Raw genomic sequence first — 17,660 nt, 5'->3', positions numbered from 1 at the left:
TTTTTGTTACTTTTCTGTCTCCATCTTTAATGTCAATTATAACCATAGTCAATTATAATTTCTCATGGCTCAAAGGATACTTGTTCATAATATGCCCTCTGTGCTGTGCTCAGTCATGTCTGACTCTTTGCAACTGCATGGACGGCAGGCCCCTCTGGCCTTGGGGCTTCTCCAGGCAGAACACTGGAGTAGCCATTCCTTTCTCCAGGGGGTCTTCCCGACTCACAAATTGAACCAGGGTCTCCTGCTTTGCAGGCAGATTCTTTACCAGCTGAGCTACCAGGGAAGCCCAATACACACTCGGCCTCCATTCTAATTGACGGTGATTATGCTAGTGCTAATAAATGACGATGGTGATATCCACAACCATTAGGGACCATTATACTACCTGATAGGCTCCATGATACATATTTATAAAGTCTGAATCTCACTTAAGTTTCACAAGAATTCTATAAATTGGATAATATCACCCTAGCTTATAGATGGAAAATAATGAGACTCAGAGATCTTAGATACCATACCCATGATCAAGTAGCCAGCAAGCAGCAAAGCAAGAATTTGACCTCAAGTTTATTTCACTATGAACTCCCCATGTCATACTATCTGCGAGCATAGTACAGTGAAGTGCAAAAAATGAGGCATGCCTTTATAGAGCAGAAAAGGCTGAAGCTAAGAGCCTGTAGGTGGGAAGTCATGGACAGGTGAACCATTTTTGCTAAAGAGCCCAGAAAGGCTTGGAAATTGGAGGCATCAGGTTCTTTGGAGGCTGAAGTACAGAATGCAAATAAACACCAGAGGACCATCATATAGAAGACTATATAAACAGTGGTTGTATGGGGAGGGAGGTGGGAAGAAGATTCAAGAGGGAGGTGACATATGCATACCTATGGCTGATTCATGTTGATGTTTGGGAGAAACCAACAGAATTTTATAAAGCAATTATCCTTCAATTAAAAAATAAATTTAAAACTAAAAAAAAAGTGGTTGTAGCCCCAGCTCTGCTCTTCCAGTATACAAAGGCAAACAAATTCTACACCTCCATTCCAACTGAAGAAGGAAGGTAGGCACAAAGATTGAAATGGGAGGCTCTGGACTGTGGTACAGTATCTCTCTGGTGAGGTTGGAGAATAGGCAACCTACTGAAAATGGGATTAAGTGAAAGTCTGTATACTGAACAGAGAGATACCGCTTACCCTGCATTAAGCTCCAGGCTTAAAACCCATAAGCAAGAGGCTGGAGAAGTCTCAGAGGAAACCCATTGGTCCAAGAGAAAAGATATTAGTATTTGTGGATTCTCACCCAGAAACCCTCATTAAGGTCTACTAATCAAACATGCTATATGCATAGAGCCACTATGGTCTGAGTATTTGTGTTCTCCACAATTACATGTTGAAATCTAACCCCCAAGGTAATGGTATCAGAAAGCAGCATGTTTGGGCTGTGACTAGTGCCCTTATAAAAGTGGCCAAGAAAGATCAGTTGTTCCTTCCACCATGTGAGGATACAATGATCAGTTAGCAGTCTGCAACCCTTCAGAGGTTCCTTACCAGAACTCGACCATACAGGCACCCTGATCTTGGACTTCCAGACTCCAGAAATGCAGGAAATAAATTTTTCTTGTTTATAAGCCATCTAGGCTATGGTATTTTGCTAGAGCAGGCCAAATGGACTAAGACAGCCTCCAAGCTCCTTTTTAATGCCTCACTTTAAACATGAAAGGATACCAAGCATCACCAGACATTTGTTGACAGGCTCTAATATGGAAGTCCAAGACCAAATTTTTTTAAAAGGAGCTTGAAAAAAAGAAATGATGCTGAGAGAAGAATATAACTCACCTTTTTTTTTAAAAAGCATAATTCTTGAAGAGATAAGAGATATATTATATTTTTGAAGCAAAAATAAAATGCCATAAAAGAAAGAAAGAGTAGGATCAGGCTTTTAGAGAGTAACTATGTGGCTGAATATATTTAAAAACTGAATAAGAAATTTATAATACAAATGAAGAAACTTTTCAGAAAGCAGACTAATCAGAAGAAAAGATAGAAAATAAAAAGTTAAATCAGAGGATTAGTGCAGGAGTACCATCATTCAATAACAGGAGTAACAAAAAAAAAAGAGAATGTGGAAAGAAGAAATAATCAGTAGTGAAAGCCCTGAGTTCCCAGAATGACACAGTCCACTGAATGGACAGCACAGTGAATAAAGCAAAGACATACACTCTAAGGTACATGCTTGTTGAAATTTCTGAGAACTAGGGATTAAAACGAAACAATTAGGTCTCATGTAAATGATCAGGAATCCAAGTGGCATCCAACTTCTTAACAGCATCACTGAATGCTACAAGACAGTAGGAAAATGCCTTTCAGTTTCTCAGGAAAACATTTCCAATATAGAATTCTATAACCCAGCCATACTACCAACCAAATGTAAACAGAGTGAGAGGCATTTTCAGATATGGAAGATCTTAAAAAGTTTACCTCTCATACTCCCTTTCTCAGGAAACTATTGGAGAATATCAAAAAAAGAGAATGACATGAGATCAAGAAACAGGCCCTAACACAGAAAAGAGATAAAAGAAGCTTACAATAAAAAACAAATGGGGACTTCCCTGGTGGCCCAGTGGTTAGGAAGTTGTCTGCAGGCGCCATGGATTCAGCCTCTGGTCTGGGCAGACTCTACATGCTGTGGAGTAACCAAGCCCATGTGCCACAGCGACTGCGGGGGCTTCTCTTGTTGAGGAGCACTAGCTCTGGGGAGCACAGGCTTTGGCAGCTGTGCTGCACAGGCTTTGGCAGCTGTGCTGCACAGGCTTAACTGCCTTGCAGCATGTGGAATCTTCCCAGACCAAGGATTGAACCCATGTCCCCTACATTGGCAGGCAAATTCTTTATGACTAATTCACACTGTTGTACAGCAGAAACCAACACATTGTAAAGAAATTTTCCTCCAATAAAATAAGAAAAAAGGGGAGGGGAAAAAGAGCCCATGCACAACAATTAGAGAGCAGCCCTTACTAGCCACAACTAGAGAAAGGCTACATGCAGCAAGGAAGACCCAGCACAGCCAAAAAAAATTAAAAAATAAATAAAACTTGTTTTTTAAAAAAGAAACAAATGGAAGTTTTAAGATTACAGCTGAGCAGCAGACTTAGAGAAGAATTAGCACAAACTAGAGCATCAAGGCAGAGGTTTCAGTAGGGATGGTTACTGGGGCAGAGGGGTGGTAAAGAAAGAAAAAAGAAACTATATGTTCGAATATTTTGAGTTTTATTATTTTATTGGAAAATCAGAGTATGAATTAATGATAGGCAAGAAGAAAATCAAGCAAATGAAAAAGTAAGGCAGTTAACAATGCCAAGAAAAACAAAAAATTACATGAAGAAGGAACAATGTTCATAGCACATTACAGGGCTCAGCTCTGAGTATGTCATCATCACAATGTAAATACCACATAATGATTCAACTAAAAATATTATAAGTGCATGGGAAGAGAAAGGGGAGGAAATGGCAATATTTTAAGAGACCAAAAAAACTTCATCTTCCATTATTGAAAACAATTGATCTAAAACTAGAAAGTCAGGAAGTGGCAGCACAAGGATTTTATTTATACGCACAAAGGTAGATACAGAAGAAAGATAAAATATTTGAAAGTAGTAGTTTCTAGAGAGGCAGGATCAAGAGCAAATAGGAACAGAGTAGGGAACCGTTGCTCTTTATTATAAACCTTGTAGTACCACCTAAATTTATTTTTTAAAATATATATGGTGTGTATGCTTGTGTGTATACTAGCCTCTGATACTATGTACAATGAGACTTCAATCTCCTAGCCAAGGGTTCTTAATTCAGGCTACTGTCACAATGATATGCAGAGCTTTCCTTAAAAAACAGTTACCTGGTCATCATCTTAAAGATTCTGTTTCACTGGATCTAGGGAAAGGCATGGGAACCTGTGTTTATTTGTTTTTAATCTCAGAGGTGAATGTGATGTATAGCCATGGTTGAGACTCCCTATCCTAAGGTAATATAAAATATTAATAAAAACTGGCAGTATAACCATAAACATTCATTTACCATTATACATTTTTTCAACTTACACTGTTAGGAATGATGCTATTACTGCCTTGTCTGTGAGGGTCCATCCTGACTCCTGTAGAAATAGAAAAGTTCAGACTGATATGCTATAAATAAACTTCCAAGAAAATATGTCACAGTCAAATACTTTTAAAAGTTACATATTAAAGGTTTAAAAGGTAGTAACTATCAAAGTTTATCTGTTTTCTTAATAGTCTGCTTAATAGCTGATTTAAATCCTTTTTGGAAGAACATGTAAAATTAAATTTGCTTTTACTTTCCAAGTGCCTGTTAGTTCAAATATTTTTGAAAGCTGAAATATTTATAAAAAATAATTAAACAAGTATCATATCAAATTAAGAAAGCACATCAAAATGAACTACAAAAAAAACATTCTACCCTACACATCTATGTGTTCTACTATATCACGATGGTAATACAGTCAAGTTCCAGAGTTGAAACATTTGATTTACCAGGTAGGAAACATCATAGCATAACATTTCTTAAACCAGATCTAATCACAGGCTTTTCTATAGTTATCTTTTTTTCATAAAGCATATGAGCATATATGCTCTAAGTGTAAAAATTATACTACCTTGCATATTTGGTGATGCTGAAGAATCTGATGAGGCAGCTTGGTATGGCAAGTCTGTGTTCAACTGCAAAAGATAGCCCTCAACTGTAGGCACTTCATCCCATTTGACGTGAAAAGAATTGGTAGTGGCTTTGATCAGTTGTACTTGTGATGGTGCTGGTGGTTTCTCTAAAGAACAAAATTGGTATTAAGTATTTAAGTTTCAAATGTATCAACAGTTTCTCTATATAGTTTGTAGAGACCTGGAATTCTGAAAATATCAGCAATGAATATTTCATCTGTTTACTAAGAGGGAAAAAATTTACTCAGATAAGCAAAGCTATAGCAGGTCAAATGAAAATAATTTAGAGTTCTGATTCAATGTATTTATCTAATTACTTATGCAAATAAAACTACAAACAAAATAATCCAGGTCTAAGCTGAGTCACCAAATTAAAAAAAAAAAATTAATCCTCGAGGAGGCGGGGGAACCAAGTACTTGACAGTTACAGCTATACTATTTTACCTCTTCAGGAGCTTTTAATTTTATGAACCAATTTTAAGCCAAGAGAATACATGTTAGAAATACTGTTAGTGTTAGCAAATATGATTTAGAGCTGATATTTTGAAAAATATAACTTATTTGAAGTTAATACCTTCTTATCAAAACTTGTACTACTCAAAACAGGTAATTATTTTGGCATAAAATATTACCAACATTTCTAAAACAAGTTACGATCATGGACTCTTAGAACTGGAGAAAAGTACCTAAAATTATTTCTACAATATCCCAGTTTTCTTTTTGCTTACCTACAAAATTAGGGAACTCACAAATCCCAGAGCAGTTTATTCCATCTCTAGACAGTTACATAAGGAAAATCTATTCTTCTAGTGAGTTGAAATTCCCTGGTGGCTCAGAGGGCAAAGAATCTGCCTACAGATTCTTCCTGCAGCAGAAGATCCAGGTTTGATTCCTGGGTTGGGAAGATTCCCCTGGGGAAGGAAATGGCAACCCACTCCAGTATTCTTGCCTGGAGAATTCCATGGACAGAGAAGCCTGGTGGGCCACAGTTCATGCAGTCACAAAGAGTTGGACACGACTGAACACCTAACAGTTTCAGTTCCGTGAGCTGAAATCTGTAAGTTATAATTTAATCTTTATATAACAAATCTTTATATAACAAATCTTTATATAACAAATCTTTATATAACAAATCTTTATATAACAAGTCTAATATCTATTTCTTTGTATCTTTTAGAATAAGGGTCAGCAAAAGCAAACTATGGCTCATGGGCCAGATCCAGTTTGTGCTTACTTTTGTAAATAAAGTTTTACTGAAATACACCTATGTTCATTTGTTTATGCATTGTCTATGAGTCCAGCTTTTGGGCTTCCCTGTGGGTTTGAACAGAAGGTAAGGGAAAGGGTAGGGAAGATCTCTATCCCTTGGTAGGGAAGATCCCCTAGAGAAGGAAATGACAGTTCACTCCAGTATTCTTGCCTAGGAAATCCCAAGGACAGAGGAGACTGGAGGGCTACAGTCCATGAGGGTGCAAAAGAGTCAGACAGGATTAAACAACTAAATAACATGACTCCTTTTATATTACACCAGTAGAGTTGAGTAGTTGTAGTACAGATCATATGGTCCACAAAACTTAAAATATCTACACTCTGTGTCTTTACCAAAAAAAGTTTTATGACCCTATGTTAGAGGATAATTAAGCCAAGTTCTTTCAACTACTCACATGTAAATTCCTCCATGATCCTATTCACAACTCAGTTTATTTATGTTTCTCAAAGTAGGGCAACCCATACCTGAGAAAAAGCAGACAAATAGACAAGTCCAGAAGATACACCACCCACATAACAGAAGTTACATGAAGAAAAATAGAGAAAACAGCAGGGTGTAAATCAGTGAAATAAATCAAGAAAATTCCCACAACTGAAGAACATGAGCTTCCAGACTGAATGGACTCACTGAGTACTCAACATAAGGAATTTAAAAAAGACACACAACAAGACACACAACATACATCATAAAATTTAAGAACAGTAGAGACAAGGAAAAAACCCTAAAAGCTATTAAGCATGAGGGGGAAGCTCACATTTAAAGGACCAAAATCAGAAGTGGTTTAGATTTCTCAACAAAAACGTCAGAAGTTTGAATACAATATAACACCTTTCAAAAAACATTTTCCCCAGCTTCCAAAATTCTGGAGGATAATGACTTCCAATATACAATTCTATTTCCACTCAAACTGCCAATTTGATGGGAAGGAATACTGAATGTATTCTCAAACAATGCAAAATCTCAAAATAAATATATCACCTATGCACCCTTTCCCTGGGATGTGTTCTACAAAAAATGAGGAAGTAAACTAAGAAAAGGGAAAATAAGAGATCCAGGAAGCAGGGAAACCAGCACAGGTGAGAGGCCAAAGACATCCTCAGGAAGAGGACGAAGGGAGACTCTAAGAGGATAGGTGTGCTCACTCTGTAGAAGGCAGAGTTCCAATATACCCTTTACATCCCAGACTGGAGGAGGAGAAATTTCTCCAAGATGAGGAAGTCTGATAGAATATCTGATGCTTCTAACCATAATGAGAGAAGATTTAAACAAGAGAGCATAGACTGAATTAGTGGTAAATATATACAAATCTAAAACAAGGTGACCATTACTAATCCAAAGCAAATGAAGAAGATGTACAAGAGAGATAATCACCTCTCTAGGTATTCTACATAGCTTACCTGTGAATATGTTTATATGGTTAAAGGTCCATCTAGTCAAGGCTATGGTTTTTCCAGTGGTCATGTATGTATGTGAGAGTTGGACTATAAAGAGAGCTGAGTGCCCAAGAATTGATGCTTTTGAACTGTGGTGTTGGAGAAGACTCTTGAGAGTCCCTTGGACTGCAAGGTGATCCAACCAGTCCATCCTAAAGGAGACCAGTCCTGGGTGTTCACTGGAAGGACTGATGTTGAAGCTGAAACTCCAATACTTTGGCCACCTGATGGGAAGAGCTGACTCATTTGAAAAGACCCTGATGCTGGGAAAGATTGAGGGCAGGAGGAGAAAGGGACGACAGAGGATGAGATGGTGGGATGGCATCATCAACTCAACGGACATGGGTTTAGGTGGACTCTGGGAGTTGGTGATGGACAGGAAGGCCTGGCGTGCTGCAGTTCATGAGGTCTCAAAGAGTCAGACACGACTGAGCAACTGAACTGAACTGAACTGAATGTAAAACACTGAACTCTCACCTAACAAAATGATGGTGTAATCATAATCAGTCAGACTGAGTGAGTAGGGGTTAGAGAAGGCGCATAGGAGAGAGGTAAGGAGTGGTGGGAAGAAGCGAGAAATCCTTGACTTCCATGACTTCCACAGTTTGAAAAATGAGCATTTTATGACTGAACTGAAAAAAGAGTAACATATTCATGTTATATGGAGATAGGAAGCTAAATACCATAGGAACTGTTTAACAGAGCTGAAAGCACATGCTTGTGAAGCAAGTAAGATGGGAGGAAAGTGGGAGCAAGACTGCTGTTTTTCATTTTTTAAAACGCCTTATGGAAGAATCCTAATCTTTACATGTTCTCAAGTGCACAAAACTTAACTAAAAGTTTTAAAAAAAAGGCAAGATGAAGAACCTTTATATCCTTCCCCCACCCACACTGATGCCAAGTTAGCAAGAGAAAAAGCAAAATCTAAATTTTATCTTCATGATAGTGGCCATGATTACTTTTAGACAGATATTCCTGTCTATAGCCTTTTATGGAAAAGTTTATGAAAAACTGGCCATTCAGAGACAGTGATTTTTAATCTTTTAGAAGTCTCAGATCTCTTAGATAATCTTGTTAAAGTAACATAGCTGCTACTGGAAAAAATTTATATGTGCATATTTTTCTTTTAATCTCAGAGACTGATTAGAATCTTACCCTTAGACTTCAGCTCATAATTCCCAACTTCAAAGATGAATCATAAGTTCAGTTTTCTGTATTTTTTTCCTAACTCCTAACCTAATATGCTCATTTTTCTACTTTTTGCACAGAAAGCATTTAGTCTCTAACTTAATTGTTCCATTTATTACTTTTTCAAGTATCTTGAAAAATTTTTTAATCTTAATTTTAAAATTAAACTTTCTATATTATAAAAGCAACACATACTACTGTAGAATATACAGATAAGAAAGAAAACCTTTTTAAAAAATGTATAATCTCACCTCTTAGCTATTATTACTTTGGTACACAGTATATCCTTCCAGATTTTCCTGTTTATACACTTAAAGAAAAACTGGAATCATAGGTATGTTTTATAATTGCTTTTCTCATGAAACAACACATATTATGTCTCTAGATCTGATTTTTCTACTGCCTTCCAGATTTCTTTATTCCCTCAACTGCTTAACTGATCTCCTTATTTCAAACTTAGCAAGGTTTAAATGGAACTTTTCATTTTCTCCACAAGCCTGTTTTCTCCACAATCTTTCCCATCTCAGTAAATGGAAATAACACCATATTATTCAAGGTAAAAACTTCATCCTTTTTTTCTCTTTCTGTCAACTGCCACACCCAACTCATCAGTCAGTTCTGTTAACAAGAACTGTAAAATACATTTCAAACTTATCCACTCTTTCCACCTCTAGAGTCGAAGATTTCTTTGATGACTGCAAAAGCCTCTTTTTGTCGCTCTGTGTCTACTTTTGCCCCCTACAATTTATTTTCCACTCAAGTTCATTGATGATTCCAAAATACAGATCAGATCAGATCATGACACATCTCTCCTCCAAACTAATAAATCTCTCTACCATTGTATTTTAAAAACAATGTAATCTTTACCATGATGTTCCAGGTCCTATATGATCTGTCCTGTGGTCATAGCTCTAATCTCCATGCCTACACTCTTTTACTCAGCTCAGATCTGTTGACAAACATGCCAAGTATTCCCATCTCAGGGCCCTCATACTTGCTTTTCATTCTTCCTATAGTGTCCCCTCCCCGCCCCACCACCTGGCTTTTTACATGCATAGCACTCTCTCATCATTTGGTGCTGTGCTGTGCTAAGTCGCTTCAGTTGTATCCGACTCTTTGCAACCCTATGGACTGTAGACCACCAGGCTCCTCTGTCCATAGGATTCTCCAGGCAAGAATACTGGAATGGGTTGTCATGCCCTCTTCATTTGGATTACATCTCAAATGCCAGTTCACCCTTTCCCGACAACCCATTCTCTAGTAGCCACCCCACTTCACCCCATTCCTAGTACCTCCCAATACTATCTTATTGTTCTATTTTACTGTCTTCAGATACTCATCCAAAACTAAATTTATTTTGTTTATTTGTCTGATTACTGCCCATCAACCTTCTGTCCTCACACTCTCTTATAGAATATAAGTTCTTTGACAGGACAGACATTATCAGTCTTATTCACTGATTTATTCTCAGCATTTAGAACAGTTCCTATTCACAGCTGTCAACCAATAAATCAATAAATATTTATGGAAAAATGGACCTGAGTTCTATACTAAAAATTTTTTTATTATAATACTTCTTAAAAAAAACTTTTTTATTTTGGAATAATTTTAGATTTATAGAAGAATTGCAGAGTTCCCATATCCCTTTTACTCAGTATTTTCTTTCTTTCTTTTTTTTTTACTCAGTATTTTCTAATGCTAATTCACTTAACACTAAGAAATGAACTCTGGACTAACAGTATTTATCAAGGCTTCCCTTGTGGTTCAGTGGTAAAGAATCTACATGCCAATGCAGAAGACATGGGTTCAATCCCTGGGTCAGGAAGATCCCCTAGAGAAGGAAATGGCATCCCACTCCAGTATTGTTGCCTGGGAAATCCCATGGACAGAGGAACCTGGCAGGCTACACAGTCCATGCAGTTGCAAAAGAGCTGGACACAACTGAGCAACTAAACAACACCACTATTTATTAACCAAACTACAGACTATTCAGGTTTTACCACTTTTTTAATAAATGGTTTTTGTTCCAGGATATCACCTTATATTTAGTCATCATATCTCCTTAGTCTACTCTAATCTGTGACTATTTCTTAGTCTTTCCTTGTTTTTCATCACTTTAAACTTTTGAAGAATACTGTTCACATATCCTGTAAAACATCTAGAATGTCCCTCAGTCTGGATTTGTCTGATATGTTTTCATATTTAGAATGGTATTACACATTTTGGGGAAGAGTACCACAGAGGTGAAGTATCTTCTTACCACATGATATGGGAGGCAGGGACTAAGTGATACAAACACAACTTATCTCTAGTGATACTGACCTTGATTACTTAAGGTGATGCTTGCCAGGTTTCTACACTGCAAAGCTACTAGTTTTCCCTTTCCATACTCTACTCTTGGGAAGGGAGTCACTAAATTCACTCTAAACTCATGGAGAGGGAAATTAAGAAACTCCTCTAGAATGGAAAATACCTATACATATCATTTCTTCCATTCATTTTTAGTTATGAAAAAGAGAGGTAGTGACATGACAGCAAGCTCAAAAGACAGACATTACTTGATTATTTATCTAAAGAAAAACTTTGTTTGTTAAATACTCTTACCTACCAGTATCAAGATACCAAAGATCCTTGCAGCAAACTTGACTATTCAGTGCTTTTTTGTAGCCGTCTCTTCCACTCCAAAAATATAATCGAGTGCCAATTGCAACAGCACAGTGTCCAGCTCTTGGTCTTGGTCTTGAATTTTTTTTATCTTCCTGAGAATCTGATACTAGGGTGGTCCATTCTGCTGTATCTAAACATAGAAATATCCATGACTGATCAACTTCTCTTAAATGACAAAATAATAAAAATTACTTTATTAATAAATTTTATTTTAGTAAATAATTCTTAAAAGACTTACCAAGATTCAGGTAAGAAAATGAACTGGTACACCTCCATTCACAATCATGAGGTGAAGTCTCAATATTCTCCCCTTTATGTGGAACCCATCCACCAAAGATGTACATCCTGAACAACAACAAAAGGAAAACATAAAGGAGCTGGTTTTCTTTTTAAAATCACTTATCACTGTCAAGGAAATGCAAATACGATAATGAATAAAGTGGTCTTCATTCTAGAGTTTATAATGTTATGAAGCCATACAGAATCAAAATTATTTCTCTCTGGCCAGTTATTTAAAGTAGGAAATATTTCAATTATAACACATTTAAAAATCAATATTGTATGCAATATACTAAGGGGTACCTCAGCCAGAAGCATGACATTGAAAGTCAAATTTAGAATTGATGTGTATAGTAACCAAAGAGAATTCAGTTTCATATAACTTTGGTCACTGATATCATCAAATGAAAAACATTAAATATGTTCCTCAGAGCCCTAAAGGTTCTTGAGACATGCCCAGTGGTAACTGAAAAGGTAAGGCTCATCAGGCAGAGCTTAGGCCATGTAGCCTCACGCCAACCAGAGAAGCTCTGTTTTTTAAAATCTGTTTTCTATATTATAGTTCCAGTAGAAAACCGCATTTTATAAAAGAGTTCTGCTGTTTAAAAAAATGAATATCTTATTAGATTTTGCTTATGGTTATTTTTGAGAAGAACTAATGAGGTTCTAAATTTTAACTGTTGTCTCCTAAAAGATTACCGTTAAGATAAAGTCTCTACAGAGATAAGTACTTACTCCAATTCTACTTAAAACAATATTCCTAATCCTGGCTCAGTGTTGCATAAAAAAGGGAACTTGTTGATGACAGTTAACCTTGAAGAAGTGCTCTTTATGCACCAGGCACTGTTGGAAGCATTTTCCATGTACTGATTCATTCAGTCCTCATGGGAGCCTTGTGAAGGAGGTTTTACTGTTATCCCCATTTTATACTTGAGTTGGTTTAAAGCTCAATATTCAGAAAACAAAGATCATGGCATCCAGTCCCATCACTTCATGGCAAATAGATGAGGAAACAGTGGAAACAGTGGCAGACTTTATTTTTTGAGGCTCCAAAATCACTGCAGATGGTGAATGCAGCCATGAAATTAAAAGACACTTACTCCTTGGAAGGAAAGTTATGACCAACCTAGACAGCATATTAAAAAGCAGAGACATTACTTTGCCAACAAAGGTCTGTCTAGTCAAGGCTATGGCTTTTCCAGTAGTCATGTATGGATGTGAGAGTTGGACTATAAAGAAAGCTGAGCACCAAAGAATTGATGCTTTAAACTGTGGTGTTGGGGAAGACTCTTGAGAGTCCCTTGGACTGCAAGGAGATCCAACCAGTCCATCCTAAAGGAAATCAGTCCTGAATATTCATTGGAAGGACTGATGCTGAAGCTTAAATTCCAATACTTTGGCCACCTGATGCAAAGAGCTGACTCATTTGAAAAGACCCTGATGCTGGGAAGGATTGAAGGTGGGAGGAGAAGGGGATGACAGAGGATGAGACGGTTGGATGCCATTACTGACTCAATGAACATGAGTTTGAGTAAACTCCGGGAGCTGGTGATGGACAGGGAAGCTCGGCGTGCTGCAGTCCATGGGGTCACAAAGAGTCGGACACGACTGAGCGACTGAACTGAACTGACTGATAATTGAGTAATCTGAAGTACAGAGAGATTAAGTTTCTTTGCCCCTGAACAGACAGTACAAGTATCCAAGCTGAGACCTGAATTCAGGCAATCTGGTTACAGAGTCCACCTTCTATCCATAATGCCATCCAAAGTATAATCATTGAACACAGAAGCTAAATATACACCTGAGTATGAATCAAGCACTACCAAAAATGTGTAAGAAGAAACAATGAGTTACGTGTGTCAAATCTATTGATGGAGGACAGATAAGTTTGACATCACCCTGCCTTACCCTTATGTAATACCTACTCTGTGCATGATGTAAGGAATGCAAAGAAGCAGAAGGAGTATGAGAAGAAAATGCATGATATTTTGGCTCCTGTGCACGTATTATTTTGGTTTCAGTAAGTGCAATCAAGCATTATCAAATCATCTTCAAGAAACTAGCAGCATCACTCTTCTTTGTATGTGTCTTTCTTAAGTTTGTTAAAAAGAAAAAAAGACCAAAATACAAAATAACACCATACTTATTTCCTATAACACTGGCTGTATGAAGGCTTCGTGGAAGTGGCACTGTCCCTTTAGTTTCTGGTTTTGACCATGACATAGTTTCTAAAAATAAAAACAAGTATATTAGCAACTTAATCTAATAATAGAGAATTACCTCAACTTCCAGAAATTTTTTAAAAAAGGGACCTACCAAAATGAAGCTAAAATGTTTCAAAACCATTATTTGAATTTTATCTTAAAATAAACATTTTCAGCTGACACAAATTGTCAATCGCAGCAATCTATTTACACTTGAATGTTAGTATTTGCAAAGGAGAGGTGTATTTAGGGTGCAAACAATTTTGAATTAAGACTAGATTAAGGTTTTTAACATTTTAAGTAAGAGCACATTGTGCAGAAGACACTCAGAAGTGACAGCACATGTATCTTCCAAATATTCATTCCTACAGCACCTTAAAATAGCTATGCAAGGGTTTTTTTTATCGACCAGCTGTAACATTCCTAATGCCACATTTACTATAGACAGGGTAACCACATAAATTCAATCATCCTCAACCGGGACACTTGACAGAGTGAAAGGAGGTACTACTGATAATTACATGGGACAATAAGCATAAAACAGGACCATTAAAGGCAAACCAGAAAATATGGTGATCCTACTTACAGGGAGCCCAGGAGTGTCACCATCATAAATCAAACATTCATTTGTTCAACTTGACTCATCAGCAATCATTCATATTAAATCTAAGTACAACTCAATACTGCAATAAAAATATTTTTCAAGGCAATTTTTATGTTTGCCTTTATCAATCATACTGAATTTCTAAGCCTGAATCAACTTAAGCTCACCTAAGTCAAGTTGCCATAGATCATCCAGGCGAGCACCACACATTCCACCAAAAACATACATTTTAGGGCTTCCAGAATCTCTTTTGCAATATATAACAGCTGTGTGGGATTCTCTTGGAGAAGGCACAATCCCTTTAGTCACCGGAATGCTCCAACCCACAACACCAGAACCATGCTGTAGCTCCAACTCATAGAAGTCATTTAAATATCTAGGATATAATGAAATAAATTAAAACATTAATATAATATATACCTTTTATTTGCTTTTTATTTCTATTTATAAAAATTATATATGCTTACTGTGAAAAAGTCATACAGTACAGAAAAATATTAGGAGAGCAGAAACCCCATAACTCATTCATTCAATGCTATTTATCAAACATTACTATGTACCAGGCACTCTGGTGGGGATCATCAGTGAACAGAAGAGATTTAAAAAACCTGCCACCATGCAGCCAACACTCGTGTCCATGACAATACTGTGATGGTTTCAAAACATAGCCTCAAATTCCCTGACCTTTTTCCCTACAGCAAGTAGGGTTTATGTCCACTCCCCTAGGTGCTGGGTAGGTTGTGACTGCTTTAACTAATAGAGTACAGTGAAATGACACTATGTGATTTCTGGGGCTGAGTCACAGAAGGCCAATGCAGCTTCACTAGTGACCACTTGCATTCGGAATCCTGAACCTCCATGAAAGTTCAACTGTCAGAAAACCACCATCTGAACAGGACACACGCAGGCACACAGGATGACAGTCCTCGCTGAGTCCATCCTTCAGCCATCCCAGCTGAGGCACCAGACATGGGAGTAACCATTCAAGCCTTCCCATCTGAGGGCCTAGCCATCACTGCTGTCTCCCATATGAATTTTCAAAGGACAGAATCCATGGACACAATACAATGGTTGCTAGTTTCCATCACTAACTTTTGGGGTAATTTATTATACGGTACTAGATAACTGGGACAATCACTACTGACAAGAGTAAATACCCTTTAAGACCTCTCCGTCTATGGATAGCTACATACGTATAAGCAAGGTATACTAAAAATGTTGCTTTGCAACTTTTTTTTCTTTATAAATTTTCACTCTATAATGTCATAGCAATGTTCTACATAGCTTTTCTACTCTAGAAATTGGCATCAGACTTCTCATCTGTGACATGGATGTTTTCTATGTTTTCAGCAAAATGATTTTCATAGGAATCTGTTTCTCAATAAATTGAGTAATCAAATTATTACTCAAGTATGAAGGCAAAATTAAACATTTCAGAACATATAAAACTTCAAAGTTTAGCCATATAATTTGTTCTGTGAAAAAATGATTCTAGATCATCCATGAAAAATAAAAAGAAATCCAAGAAAGAATACACGGAATAAAAGAAATGGTTGTACAAATAAACTAGTAATTTATAATTAAATTTAAATTGATGTTGATAACTGTGGTTGTGAGGTCTAAATAATCACTGAGAAAGACTAATCAAAAAATTAATTTCTTAACATTATTGTCATTTGGAATAAGATTCACAATGCTACAAAACAGAAAAAAGGGAGTAAGCAGAAAAAGGCTACAGATAAAGATAATCTATCTCTAAAGATGAAAAGGTATCTTTGGTTTAAATGTGTGTGATAATTTCCAAGCAACAAAGGAAGCACAGAAATAGCATGTATAATTTTCAAATCATTAGAAGGAAAGAATGAATCAGGAAAAAAAAGGAAAATGGGAAAAAAAAGCATAATCTATAGAGATAGGATAGGAAAAAACCAACTATAAACAGTGTTAAGAGAAAAGAAAAACTGAAAACAATTAGTATACATCACAGAAAAGAGATCAAATTTTCTTAATATAAAGACCTATAAAATCAAGAAATCAAGATAATGACCAATCACACAATAGACATAGGTAAAAGGTATAAATAGGCAGTTCACAGAACAGGAAATAAAAATTACATGAATACACTTATACAAATATTCACCCTCATCACAACTTTTACAAATCTACAAAGGAAGAGAAAGGGGTATGGAGAAGCAACAACAAGCAGAGTTTATAGAAGACATAAAATGCCATGGGCAGGGAAAAAACTTCCCTATTATAAGACAAAGTCTCTTCAACATAGGGAATGTGTAGGGGAATCAAAAGAACCCCAAATCCAACTATAAGCAATTAACAAGTGAAAGTGAAAGCTGCTCAGACATGTCCAACTCTTTGTGACCCCAAGGACTATACAGTCCATGAAATTCTCCAGGCCAGAATACTGTAGTGGGTAGCCTTTCCCTTCTCCTAGGGATCTTCCCAACCCAGGGATCAAACCCAGGTCTCCCACATCGCAGGTGGATTCTTTACCAGCTGAGCCACAAGGGAAGCATAGCAAGGATGATAATAAAACTATTTAACAACTGATATGGCATAGATTTAAACAGGTCAGAATGAATGCCAGCCAGTATGCTGTAAACAGTTCATACTAATTAACTGTTAGTTCTGTTTACGAAAGGTAAGTCTGTAACAAAATAATATATACAGGTTGAAATTATATATAAGGAATAAAACACAAATTCACAATCACACTGGGAGATTTTAACATGTCATTCAGAAGTTGATATAAAAAAAGAAGTTGATATGACCAAGATCTACAGCATAAAACAGTTTTGAATAATAATTTAAGACACTGATTTAATAAAGAACCTTTTACCCAAACAGTCAAGAATTCATGATCCTATGAACAACTATGGAATAGTTACAAAAAATGACTGTGAAATAGACCACAAAAATAATCACTAAAAAGAAGAAACTTCATAGACCATATTTTTAATTGAGCATAATAAAACTAGATATTAGTGATAATAAAATTTTCCATTTGAAAAAAATTTTAAATTATGCTCAACATACATTTTGGTTAAAACGAAAAAAAACTGAATTATCAAACTACAGATTTAAGAAAACTTCCTTATATACAGGAACTTAAAAAAATACAACAAATTACTAAGTATAACAAAAAAGAATCAGACTCACAGATATAAAGGACAAAGTAATGGTTACCAGTGGCGAGAGGGAAGGGAGGAGGCAGAGAGGGAGGGGATGAAGAGGCACAAACTATTAGGTATAAAATAAGCCACAAGAACATATT

The 17,660-nt window shown here is 36.5% G+C and overlaps 1 protein-coding gene across 2 annotated transcripts in view; it reads right to left on the bottom strand.

The window, feature by feature from the left end:
* HCFC2 (host cell factor C2) overlaps positions 1 to 17,660 on the bottom strand; it is a 50,656-nt gene that overhangs the window by 21,328 nt on the left and 11,668 nt on the right. For both annotated transcript variants that reach the window (XM_018048188.1, XM_018048187.1), the window contains exons 4-9: positions 14,539 to 14,747; positions 13,707 to 13,791; positions 11,523 to 11,629; positions 11,226 to 11,414; positions 4,666 to 4,833; positions 4,094 to 4,146 (exon numbers count right to left, since the gene is read on the bottom strand). In XM_018048188.1, the coding sequence (XP_017903677.1) occupies positions 4,094 to 4,146; positions 4,666 to 4,833; positions 11,226 to 11,414; positions 11,523 to 11,629; positions 13,707 to 13,791; positions 14,539 to 14,747 (811 nt within the window). The remainder of the gene's footprint in view (positions 1 to 4,093; positions 4,147 to 4,665; positions 4,834 to 11,225; positions 11,415 to 11,522; positions 11,630 to 13,706; positions 13,792 to 14,538; positions 14,748 to 17,660) is intronic.

This window comes from Capra hircus, chromosome 5 (genome assembly GCF_001704415.2).
Source record: "Capra hircus breed San Clemente chromosome 5, ASM170441v1, whole genome shotgun sequence".
Classification (NCBI taxonomy): domain Eukaryota; kingdom Metazoa; phylum Chordata; class Mammalia; order Artiodactyla; family Bovidae; genus Capra; species Capra hircus.
This window is presented reverse-complemented; position numbering and strand designations above follow the sequence as displayed.